This window comes from Mycteria americana, chromosome 1, assembly GCF_035582795.1.
Source record: "Mycteria americana isolate JAX WOST 10 ecotype Jacksonville Zoo and Gardens chromosome 1, USCA_MyAme_1.0, whole genome shotgun sequence".
Lineage (NCBI taxonomy): Eukaryota > Metazoa > Chordata > Aves > Ciconiiformes > Ciconiidae > Mycteria > Mycteria americana.
Genome location: NC_134365.1, coordinates 104,864,551 through 104,877,118, shown reverse-complemented (window position 1 = coordinate 104,877,118; position 12,568 = coordinate 104,864,551). Strand labels below are relative to the sequence as shown.

The 12,568-nt window shown below is 46.2% G+C and overlaps 1 protein-coding gene across 1 annotated transcript; it reads right to left on the bottom strand.

Moving 5' to 3' along the window:
* Positions 1 to 299: 299 nt before the first annotated feature.
* On the bottom strand, positions 300 to 12,568 carry CD2 (CD2 molecule). The gene is made up of 5 exons (XM_075491832.1): positions 12,484 to 12,568; positions 9,315 to 9,611; positions 6,573 to 6,815; positions 2,940 to 3,059; positions 300 to 914 (listed from the first exon to the last, which is right to left on the bottom strand). Exons 1-5 carry the CDS (start codon positions 12,542 to 12,544, stop codon positions 706 to 708), a joined length of 930 nt encoding a protein of 309 aa, XP_075347947.1. The 5' UTR covers positions 12,545 to 12,568; the 3' UTR covers positions 300 to 705.

The following is a 12,568-nucleotide window of genomic DNA, read 5'->3' as shown; positions in this document are numbered from 1 at the left end:
TTCAGTCCTTCGTTTGCAAAAAAAAAAAAAAATCCTGACCTAACTCTCCCGTGCTGCAATTTAAGCCCATGGTTTCTTGTTCTAAAAGTGGTAAAGAAAGTGAAAGGTTTACTCCTTTCCCACACACATGCTTCAAGGCTCTCACATCTCCTTTCAGTATTTTCTTATCTGCATTAGATGACACCAATTCTTTCAACTTCAGACAAGCATTTAATTACATACAACTATTTTTTGATCCAGGAGTTCATGCATTTGATGCTGAAGCCAGAGGGCTGTCCTAATGCGTGGCAGGAGAAAGGAAAGATACGTGACAAAACCCTGTAAGATCCTTAGGCCCGTGTTGTCTCACTAGAGCTTTAGCTTCTTCTTGATATAATCCATCCAAAAAGCACGAAGACAACAAGGTGCGGTAAAAACAAGTGAACCACAGAAAGACACAGGTTTCATGGCTCAATGCTCCATACCCTAACACAGAGACACTTGAAGAAAAATGGCCACAGGGATGAATGCCCATCACCTTGAATCTCCTCCACTGGGTCTCTTCATCTCCATTTGATGCTCTCTCTAATTTTCTGCAAAGAAAGCTGCCGTTTCATAGCTGAGCGTTATGCAAGGCTGGGCGGGAGGGGTTCCTGACTATTGGAAACTTTCTTTTCCCAGTGAATGCTGGAGCAGAGAGACCACCGACTCTCCCAGGGCAGACGTTCAAGGTCTTTCTCTCAGGTGGTTTGGAGTCCGCTGCTGAGTGCGGGGCCGGGGCCGTGGGGGCAGTGCTTGCTGCTGCACCTGGGGCTGCGGCAGCGGCCGCTGCTGCACACGCAGCTGCTTCGGGGTAGGGTTGCACGGCAGCTGAGGGAGCTCCCGCACCACCATTTCGCTGTCTGCCTGGCGAGCCTGCATTGTTCGCTCCTCATCTGCAACGACAGAAGGACCCAGCAATCAGGCACGTACTCAAGTCCAAGTAGAAGTTGAACAGCCAGGGAAAAGTGCATGGCCCAAGAAAGAAAAGGCCAAATATTGGTCTTACCTGGAAGGCCATTGTCACTCTCCGGTGTTCCTGCTATTCCAGTGGAATAACCAAAATCACCTCTGCCTGCACACCCTGGGCAAACCCGAAAGCTTTTTGGCTGCCTGGCTGAGGTCAAGGCACCTGGGAGGCGTTTGGGGCAGCTCTGCCCTCTCTGTGTTGGGGCAACCAACTTTGCCGGGGAGGCTCCAGCAGTCACCGATGGACACCCCCAGCCTGAGCTGCTCTGTCCTCTTTTGGAAATGGGCCACTGAAGGGCAAGTGAGATGTAACCCCAGGAAGCAACAGCAAAGCACTCTGCCCTGCCACTATCCGTGCTGGGATTTCCAGGCACCTGGAAGCCAGAGGTCCATTTTGCCAGCATTAATTTCCCCACACGTAGAAGTAGTAAATTCATGCCATCTGACTTTTGATCACTGACTCATCATTTCTGAAATGTCGGTCAGCTTAATTTAGGGATTGAGGGATATACCTCTTGGGACACTGAAATGGCCTTAAGTACACACCAAACTGTTTCAAAGAGGCTAGTCACCCTCTTATATTAATTCTCATTTTCCCAGACTTCTCTTTTTCTTAATTCTTGCTGAATCCAGAGCCAAGAATTGAGGATATGCTATCACTGCGCAGTTGAGGGAGTAACGTATCCCACTCAAATAAGAACAGCCATAATGTAAAGAAACACTGAGATGGCTATGCTCACACCAGCGTTGTGCTCACGAGCTATGGCAAGCCTTCTGAGATGACATCCCATGGTTGTGCTCTGGTAAGCCCTCTCAGAGAACGGGGAAAGTGCTTGCCTATTCCTTCATGGTCGTAACTTCGGGGGCAGCAGGAGGGCCATGGCGAGTTACCCATGCTCAGCTGCACTGAGGTTGCACTACCCTTGGTCACAGGACCTGTCAAGCTCACCCTTGCTGTCAGCCTGACCACTGGCACCTTTGAGGTATCAGCTGAGGTTTCCTTCAGGCATTGCCTTCTTTGTCTTGACAAAGACTGTTGTGGTGTACAAGGGAGCTTTTACTCCCATTTTGTAACTTGAGAACTGACTCACACAGAGACTAGCTGTTATTTGAGACCGCACAGGAAGCCTGACACAGTGTGCGGGGGCAGGACTGGGAAACAATGGTGACCTCCCAGCCAGGGCAACCTCCCTCCTGCTTTAGCCTCCCCTTCCAGGTGGGCCAGACAACTCTTCTTGAGTGGCAGCTCAGTATCCTCTGTCCACTCAAACTAGCAGCAATGCCCGGGTTGTAATTCAAGGCAACCTCTCTGTCAAGACTGAGAGCCCACTCTCAGAGAAGACTCAGGCAGAGTATTTCCTATAGTCTTAGAGAGGCATGAATTTTGGACAACAGATGAAATCTCTGCCCACTCTGAAAACCTCAACTCTTTAAAGTGCCCCAGGTTGGACCTCCAGTGTTGACAGGCCTCCAAGGACATTGTTTTGTAGAGAGGACAAGTACTGTGAGATGCCTGAGGAAACTCTCAGAAAAGCTGAGTTCTTCTTGCCCCTTCTCACTACCTACAATGTTTCCAGATGTAACTAATGATTTCAAGGATGCTAATTTTACACCATATAAATGAAAAAAAATCTCCTGACGGGATACCTAATTGTATATTTTAGCCCCACGGATGCTCATGACTGGTGGCCTCGGCCGAGCTTTAGAGGAGCAATTCTTCCCCCATGAATAAACAAAAGGGCTTGAAAACAAGAAGTCTTTTGTTCAAAGCATATATCAGAAACCAAGACTGGCAATGCCAGCTGATCTGCTGAGATTCACCATATGCCAGAACCGGTTTCTGGCTCATGCCAAGGCAGAGAGGATGCTCCTGCCCACAGCGGTGCTGCCAGCAGTGAAGCTCTAAGATTTTAGGTGGCTGGATAGCAACATAAAGCCCCTTAAACACTTACCATCATCTTCAAGCCTTTCTGCTTTCTTCTTCCTGATACAATAAATAAGCAAAATCACAATGATGACAAAGAAGATTGCGCCTCCTGCTATGCTTAAGATGAGATAAAGGTCCAGCTGGCCTAGTTAAGGGAAAGAAAGAGGATGTTAGAAGGAAAGAAATAACTTGCACAATGTCTACCTAGAATTCTGTATCTTCTTCCATTGACTGTAAAGCCAGCCCCAGTGAGAGAGCCCACCCTCTCTGCCTTTTCTCTGTACACAGCAGAAAGTTGCTGGTCCTCATTGTGGAGAATTCTGATTGCTCCCTTATGGATTCAAGTTCTGCAGAAAATTGAAAGCAGAGCATTCATGTGTGCCAGCTCATCTTATTTAAATTACTACAAATGTCCTGCTAGCAACGGACCCTTTTAAGGACAACGAACATCCAGGCAGTGCTCAGCATCTAACAAAAATAAACTTTTTAAGTACTTCCTACTGAGCTGGAAACACTGAGACTAGCTTGCTTCATACTATTTTGGTACTTCCTCTTCAATTTTTGGCTGTACGCATGTTTAAACAAATAGTGAAAAGGAAAAGAACGTAACCAAATATCCCACAGCCTCAATTGTTTTGACTTAGGTTTGCCTGGTGAACCAAAATTTATATAAGTGTTCCTTATTTTGGCCAGATAAGGTTCGCTAGACACTAGCCTTCCTTCGCCACCTCCTGCTTGGGCTGTCCTCCTAGCATTCAGTGTTCACGCTCAAGCACAGGCACCGTGGAGCTGAACCCAGCAGAAGTGCACCTTCCTTGCCTTCTTGGGGGACAAAGCTCCAAAGGGGACGACACCACTGGTACCACCCTTAACATTCACTGGTCATGCACATGGAGGGAAAAGAGTGACGACACCAAAGCCAAGATGCCTACAGTATAAAGACCACCATCAGCCCAGGCTGCCCCAGTGGAAAAAAAGACGAGTATCCTCAGTGGCATGGTTCTTCTCACCTGTTTTAGCTGCCAGTGTTACACTGAGGTGTATTTTGCCCTTTTTGTGCCCGTTTCCCCCAGCTGACTATAAGGTGAGCCCAGGCAGATTCACACATAGTTACACTTATATGAAAAGTTAGCTGAGCTGAAGCCCATCTGAAGTATGTCTTGCCTGCTAAAGGTCAAAATTCAAGGTGATAGGCCTCAAATGCAGCACCAGATGTTCGTGGAGAGCAGCAGGGTTGGAAGGAGGTTTGACTGCAAGCTGAGGAATTTTTAAATCTACTGTGGAGCTGACAGAGTCCTGCCACCACACAGAAAGGTTTGAGGGTTTTTTAGGTTGAGTAGGAAGGGTAGTGCTACATGGTTTTTTTTGGTGTCTCAGAAATGCTATATTTGTACCTTAAAGATCAGTGGGGCAAACTTTTTATTTCTCTGTTAATGATTTGAGAAAAAACAAACTCTCCTACCCAACTCACCCTGTGAAAGAAAAGCATTTCTCAAGGGTGAGAAGTGAAATCAAAGTATCTTGATTATGGCTAATGTCTGCCCATATCAGCAACGCAGGCAGGCCCATGCTTGCCTGGCTTGTGCCCTGGGATGGCCAGCTTCAGCCAGCGTTTCCTCTTTAAGGTAATGCCTTTGGGCTAGTTTGCTTTGCCTTAAACGGACCTAATCCAGCAGCATGTTTTCACACCTGGCTCCAAAGTCCATGCCACATCCCGCTCCCCCGCACCCCAGCCCCTTCCCAATGCTAGCACCAACAGGACTGTGCAGCCCATCAGGTCACGCAGCTCATGCAGCAGAAAACCCTTTTTTGGCTATTTTAGGCATCAAGGTGATCCTTCAGGGGACAAGGGCTGCACAGGAGAGCAGAGGCCACCCCATCCCTCAGCTCTTTGCCCTTGAGCCAGCCTCAGCAGACCTTGGATCGCTTCAGTAAGGCCTCTGTACCTTAAGGCTTGCTCCCTCCCTTCTCACACTGTGGGCTGGCCTTCAGACTTGGACTTTCCCTAAATTCACTATGGCAGAAATAGCTGGAAATTGGAAATACTGAACCAGCTCTTGTGAGCCCGCCACTTTTCACTAGCTCTAGGGGGAATATACAGCAAAAGAGTGCTTTAAGCAAAGTGCTCACAGTTAGGTGGGATGAACCCAAGCCAAGAAAACTCAAGGATTTTTCCCCACTACTGCACTGGAAATCTGAATTTTGAACTGAACACCACATCCAGTGCCATACCATTATGATCTTTCCTTTGTTTTTGCCTTAACTTTCAAAACTTTTACGGGAGGGAGCGATGACTTCTTTTGCCTATCTAATAATTTTCAGCATGACTCTGCCCATTTAAAATGCAATTCCTTCAGTTCTTTTGCTGCATCTGTAGTTTAGAAAGATGACGTTTCAAGTGAGTAAGAAAATCCATGGTACATTTGAGCCATGTTCATCTGAGCCATAAAACCCCAAAGCTCAGCTAAATTCTCCATAACCTCCCTCCTGATTTCTAGGCCAAGCTGGAGAGCCCAAGCAGCTTATTTTTCCCCTTGTGAGAGCACCCATCCACATCCACAGGTAGCAGGCAACCACCACCTTCATAGGTATGATAATGGAGAGAAAAACAACGTGCAACTGATTTTCCTGCCATGAGGATGTAAATGAAGAACAAATCCCCTGAAATCAACGCCATGGCTTCATATACATAGGAGAAGATCCCAAGCCATATTTTCCAAAAATAAGCTGTTAATTTATGTCATGGTAGCTTGGGTAGTTTTATACTATCTTACTGAAGTCAACTCTTCAGCTTTGGACTGGTTGACTGATGTCAACCCTTGGGAAGCACCATTAACTTTAAAGGAATAAAGGAGGATAAAAATGAGGGAGAAAGTGCTTTCTGCATTTTGCAGACTGCTGTGTGCGATTAAAACACTTTCAGGCCCACCTCCCCACTTTCTCCTTTACTTCACTGGTCTACTACCAGTCATGGTTGACACCACTCGAGTCTGTCAGGATGCTGACACTAAAAAGTCTGTCAGGATACCTCTGGCAACTATTGGAAGAAAAGTCAGCAGTGATGGAGGAGAGGGAGAAATTGACAGGATGAGCAAGAATCTCTCTCTCATTCATTCACCCCTCAGCCAGCCTGATCTCGCTGGCAGGCTGCCGTTTCCCCCAGGAGACTTCACCTCCAGCAGAAGCAGCATTGCAGTGCGCCCCAGGAGTCCCTCTGCCACCCACAAGGCTCTTGACTCCAGAAAAACCTCTCCCCCTCTTCCAGCGACCCCTAGGCCTCACTGAGCATGGGGGAAAACACCGCTGGCCGCAGGAGAAGAGGAGGAGCATGGTCCATGTCACATCCCACTGCCGCCAGCTTGGCCTCCCTGCTGTTAGAGCAGGGATGCCGTAAGGGTAGCAGTGGGGCAGGCAGCAGCAGGGTGGGGAGGGTGGAGATGTGACAAGGCTGGGGAATGCCAAGCAGAAAGCATGACTCACATCCTGGTTACCACAGCAGCATCGGCTCCCAATAACTGTGGTGGCGTTAGACTCGCAATACTGGGTACCGGGAATCATCGATGCTCCTGGCACCTGGACCAGTTCTACAGATACATGGAACTGCGTCAGCGTTTGTGGGTCTACCCTAGCAGATTCTGGCAAAAGTAGATTTTTTTACCTGAGCACTTAATTACTTTTTCAGCCGTTTTTCTGCTGATTTGGTTCTTAACAACACATCTGAATGTCCCAGAATACCGCGTGTGCAATTCCAACCTTGTTGCATTCTTTTGCATTGTTTTGCTTTTATCTTGAGTCAGTTCTATTATAAATGTTTCATCTTTAGTCTTCTGCTTCACTTCACATTTGACAGATACAGTTTTATTCACGCATTCAGCACTGAGGATTGGCTGAGGGACAGGCTCTGAAAAAGAAGAGAAGGGTCAGGCATGTCTGAGATGGTTTCTCCTTTTGAAAACCTCCATTATTAAGCAGAACATTATTAGCCCCCAGTAAGCAGTAAGGGACTAACACCAGCTAATGAGACCACAGAAGAATGAAGCGCAAATTAGACCTCTACCACAGAAGTAACATGGCAATAATAAAGAAAATGCAGTATATTAGCCTACATATTTGGCCTAGCAAAGCAAAGCTGCACCACCGTGGCTGGACTACTTTCAGGCTCAGCTTGGCTCACGGCCAGCCAGCCTGGCAGGCAAGGGGAGGAAGTTGAGTTTTTGGGGGGAGGTGGTGGACGGGAGGGACTCGGAGCCACAGCCCCCTCCAACTCTGTCCCCAATGTTTTGGTGCAAATGAAGTCGGCTCTGATCTGCCTGTGGCCATCACGAGAGATTTACTCTCAGACAGGGCAAACAGCTACGTACGATGCTTTATGTACTACCAACGGCACTCAGCCAGCACGACAGCCACAGCATGAAAACCCATCGAAACAGAATAGAAAACACCAAACAGACACCTCTTAGCTTTCAATGAGGTTATGACAGAGAGAACTGATTTCTCTCTCTTCTTACGTCCTGCAAACAGCTAGCTACCTTTTGTTCCAGATTCTCTACCACTGGTGGCACTGACAGCCAGAAAAGCCTGTGGGGCTTTCCTCAACTAGAGGCAACTGGCAGGGACATCAGATGAAAAAAATTTTAATTTCTACGTTTTAGACCAGGTAAACAACAACATGCCAGACCCACCTCTAATTATAGGTAGTGTAAGTTATAAAGAGCATAAATTTTAAAGCCAATAAGGGTTGCTTGTGGCAAATGCCATCTAGGTTCACGCTGTGGCATCTGTAGCCACCCTTTCCTCATTAAGTCCACTCCTCTTCCGCAAGCTGTAACCTATCATTCAGGGGAACACTCCACTGTGAAACACTAGAGTCCAGGCCCTGGTGATGGAGTTGTGTGATGATGTAATCTAAACTATTATTTTTTTGGAACAATTGTTTGTCCAACCCTCGTAACAAAGTACAATCTGGCTGACAAATGGCTCCAGCACTCGACAGTTACTAAAGGACTTCCAAAACCGCTATCAGAGGTAAGGCAACCTCTCTGCTGCACAATGTATGAAATGATGCAGCATATACCTAGCTTGCAACCTTAACCTGAAATTGAACCCAGGACATCCCAATGACAGCTCAATGCCTTAAAGCATAAGTAAGTAGCATCAGGCCCTGATTTCCCGAATCTGTAGACAGTTTGCAATAATAATTCCCGAAGTAGTGAGACACCCTCACTTATCAGCAGTCTGTTAGCCACGGGGCCTCCCACCAGGCAGAAACCATTCCCACTGTCTTTGCTGCTGCTGCTGCTGCCTCATCAAGGTATTATATCTGTAGTGCCAGCTGGTGCCCACAAACTCAACAGGCTGGCAGAGGTGTGCATGCTGGCTGAGGAAAGACACAGCAAAATCATCTTGCTGGGAAAAAACCCACGCTGCCCTAAAACTTAGTGGTCTGGAGAGGTGGCAGCAGCCATTAAGGAGCAGAAGAGCCATCCCCTTCTTCCCTACTCGTCCCAAAAGCTTTGGGCTGCTACCGCTCTGATCTCTCAGGACAAGATACAGCACAGGAATGGAGGCTGCCTTCGTGCTTTGAACCCATGCAGCTGAAATCCCCAGGCGTGTGCTTAAGTGTGCTTTGAACCGCACAATCTTCATATTTGTTGCGTTATGATATGCAAGGATAGAGTGCAGAAGTCCTCTTCCCCTGTAAATTCAACTCCTATTGTGGTGTATCTCAGGGGAGGTGACTGCTGGCTATTTTTTATATTAGGGCAAAAATGGAGTGGGATTACATTGCCTAAATACAGGCATTTAGTGCCACCTGAACTCTCCTCAGGAGACTGGCAGATTCAACACACGGTGCTCACCTTGCTGGAGCGGTAGCTAGAGACCAAAAGTTGTAACTCAGTGCCTATAAAATAGCACCAGAAGTGCCAGAAGTGCACGGTGCCACAGCTACAGGCGCACCTCACGTACGTTGCTGTGCTCCCATGAGAGGTTTCTGGAAGCAGGGTGCTGCTGAGAGCACAGTCCCGCTCGCACGGTGCTGCCCCGGCTTAGGGCCCGAGGGGTCCCGGCACCATGTGCGGTGCTGCAGCAAGGCTGTCCACACTCACCCTGCTGCCAACACGGACGTGCTCACGGCTGCTTGCTTGGGCACATGTAGAAACTTGGTGGCTGACAAAGAGGGGAGCCAGAAAGGAGCAGGGGACCAGAGAGCATCAATAGGAGCAAGAGAAGGGAGAAGAGCGGCAGACTGCTGTCAGTGGCAAGAGGAAAGAGGTATGTCTCACAGAAGTCCCCCCAAACCAGAAAGGGGGCAATGAGTAGGAAAGGCTGTAGGAGAGAGCGGGAATGCCAGGTCTTATTCAGCTATGCTGGGAATGGTATGGGAAGAGCAAAAACTCACCCTGCACAATGAACATTGTATCTTCTTCTGCCTTCAATTTTCCATCTTGCTGATAAACAGTCACGCTGTACTTTCCACTGTCCTCTTTTACCACCTGCTCTATTTGCAGAGTCCCATTTAGGAATACCTTACACCTGCACTGTTCCTTGTTCACATAGTACTTAACTTTCTTATCTTTTATCTGAAGCAACCTTTTTCTGTCTCTCAGCCATGTTGCATCATATATGCTCCCAGCAGCAGCAATGCTGAGAAGAGCCGACTCATTCACTGCTGTGTAAATCCAGTTGGTGACGGAGCCTGTAAAGGGAAGCACAACCAGCTCATCAGCCTGTCTCCAGCAGCCCCCGCTGCCGGGCTCGGCAGCCACAGCAGTGACCCAAAAGGTTGTCACTTGCTACCCCCTCTGAGTTGCCTCTCTTCATTACTGATGCTGTTTTCTTCCCCTGCTTCAAAGCACCTCTTGATCATTCATTAGATAAATGTCAGTGCCCAATTTAATTCTGGGAGGCAAGGAAGCTAAGAGTCCGGCTTTCAAAAGCTGGCTTTATACTCTGGCGGACTTATTTGGAGTGATTTTGGATGCCAAGATTCATGGCTGCCCTGAACTTAACCCTTCCTGAAAATAAGGTCACTTTGGTGTGTTTTGCACGTGGCACAGGCTGGTACTCAGAGCGTCCACCACTGCAAACATCACTGCGGACAGCAAGAACACAAACTAGTAGTGTGCCTGGACACTAGTAGGATCAGTTCAGCAATAACAGTGATGGCAATAATAATAATAGTGGCCCATGTCAAGCAGTGAGTGACCGTAAGGCAGTGAACTGGAGGCAGACCCAGTGCTGCCAGCTTGCAGTGCCCCCTCCTCACCCATCCCGGGCACCCTGCCGCGTGGGAGTACATCCACTTGATTTTTCTAGCACAGGATCATGGTGGGACAAGTAAGGTGGGGAGAAACAAACAGCTAACAACATCCTGTGAACTGATGGGGCACTGGAGACTTTAGGAGATAAGCAAAGGCCAACAATATCTCTTTTCTTTGCAGGTCTCCTTTGATGACAGGTCCCCTCTCCAGAACAGGTAAAAGCAGGTGCTTCCCAAAGGTGCTGCCAGGACTGGGCAGCACTTAGCGTGTGGCTGCTGAAGGGGATACTCAGGAAAGCCAAGGCTGCTAGACATCAATCACGTTACTAGCAGTGGAGATGCTGTACTCTTCGGGCTGTGCCCGAGTGGCCTACCAGCTCCCCTCCAGGCTGCTTCACAGCCCTTGCAAGGCCCATCTCCGGTGAACAGGGACTTCAGAGTGCAAAGTTTGTCGGGAGGTCACTTCAAGTAAGGTGCTGTCTCCACCCCAGTGGCAGGTGGAAAATTTGCAGGAGGAGGTAGAAAAGTGCTCACAGGTGTCAGGTGGGATAAGCTCACTGACAACCGAATGCGCACTCAGAGCCACGGCTTATTGCATTTGTCATTTTCTTATGTTCATTCCTCTTCAATTTACAAGATAAAGCTGATCGGCAGGAGGGGATTTCTCTTCACATCACCAGATAGAGCTGATTCTGCTCTAATTTTGTATATTTTAAGCACTTTTTCCCCACAGAGAGAAAAACTATGTTTATGCATATTTTTAATACAGTCCTTCATTCCTGGTATCTAGGACAATGATAAACTATATCACAGAAGGGAAATGGAAATCCAGTTGCTATTTCATGAAACTAACAATATTAGAGATAATCAAAGAACTAAAATAGTGTGCCTCTGCACCAAGAAAATTAATACTGAAGTCCTTCCGGCAATCCACCCCCAGTCTAAGGAGAGGCTGTTATTTCACTGTTGCATTTCTTACAAGGTATTTCATGTATCTAATGAAACGTTCTGAAATCAAGCTATCAACCCAACAGTCTTGGAAGCAGCTATCCTCCACACGGATGACACTACAGACTATATCCAAACATTTGAATTCTGATAATTGTTTCTGCTCAGTCACACACAGGTATTTAGAGCTAGTAATAGGATTGCTTTGCATAACAGATACTATAATTTATTTTTTCTCTCTGGAAGTAAAGAAAAAAACATAATCTAAGTTTTCAAGGATAATTCAATGGCATCTCTAATGGACAGACCACCTAGACACATCTCTGGGTGTTTATCTGATCTCCATAGTCTTGCTAATGGAAAGCTGAGTATTCCACACATATGATACTAAAAATCTGTTTAGCTAATGAAATGGCATTTCTGCTAATGCCAACTGAAATGCACTCCAAGGGGCAGAAAGATCCGAACTGGCAGCATAGAGCTCACTTGCAGTCACAAGAAAGAATTAAAAGGAAAAGCTCCCATAGTAACTTTAGAGAAGTAAGAAAGTCTTTGAAACAAGTTTTCCATTCAAGGGAATAATCCTCATTTCTGCTGGGGAAGAGGTTTTATATATCACATACCAAAAAAAAAAAATTTCTTATTTATCTATTAATTTTGTTCTGGAAGAAAAGAAAAGCATTAAACAGTCATGCATACAATCTGTAGTGCAATGAACAGAGGAAAAAAAAAATCTATGCATGATTGTATTGTCTCCATCTCTTATAACCTTCTCTAATCTATGAGTTAACACCTTAATTAAGTTTTTAGATTAATATTTTAAAAAATAATGAGAACAATAATATGCAAAATATAAAAGATGTATGTATTTGCTTGCTGTTTTCTCATCTTAGACTTCTTCACCTTCACTGAAGACACTGAGATATATCACTCTTTCTGTTAATATTTATGGAAGAATATAATTTGCACTTTTGAAAGATTTGTTCGTCTTTGATAAGAAAAGGAAATTACATGCGATAATGCACCGTGAACTGGATCTCTAATGTAGTACAAGCTACCTCAAGGGCAGAGAGAAAACTGCATGCTGACATTTCTCATTGTACATGTCAAATTAAGGCTCATTAACTTAAAACCAAAACTGTTTACAGCTTATTGTTATAACTGGAATAGGAAACTCAGGTCCTGCCCTCCCCAGCTGAAAATTAAATAAAATAATAATAGCAATAACCCAAAGGTCTTCACTCATTGGAAAAGTGGAACCAGTTTGTTATCAGTAACATCCCGCCAAATTGTAAATGGTTTAAAGTGCAATTTTAACAATGCTAGCCCAAAAGAGCAAAAAACAGAAAGAAAAACTCACATTTTACACTGGGAAATAAAAGCAGCAAGCACTTGACTAGGAAAATCCTCCTAAAGTTCATTTTCAGGGTCAAAAAAATCCAGTG

What these genes read in the sequence shown, in the direction of transcription:
- CD2 (XM_075491832.1), bottom strand. Translation starts at nt 12,544, where the DNA reads ATGAACTTTAGGAGGATTTTCCTAGTCAAGTGCTTGCTGCTTTTATTT. An exon ending in TTTATTTCCCAGTGTAAAAT is followed by an intron (nt 9,612 to 12,483) that starts GTGAGTTTTTCT and finishes TTCCCTTTACAG; the next exon opens with GCTCCGTCACCAACTGGATT. An exon ending in AAAAGTAATTAAGTGCTCAG is followed by an intron (nt 3,060 to 6,572) that starts GTAAAAAAATCT and finishes TCCCTTAACTAG; the next exon opens with GCCAGCTGGACCTTTATCTC.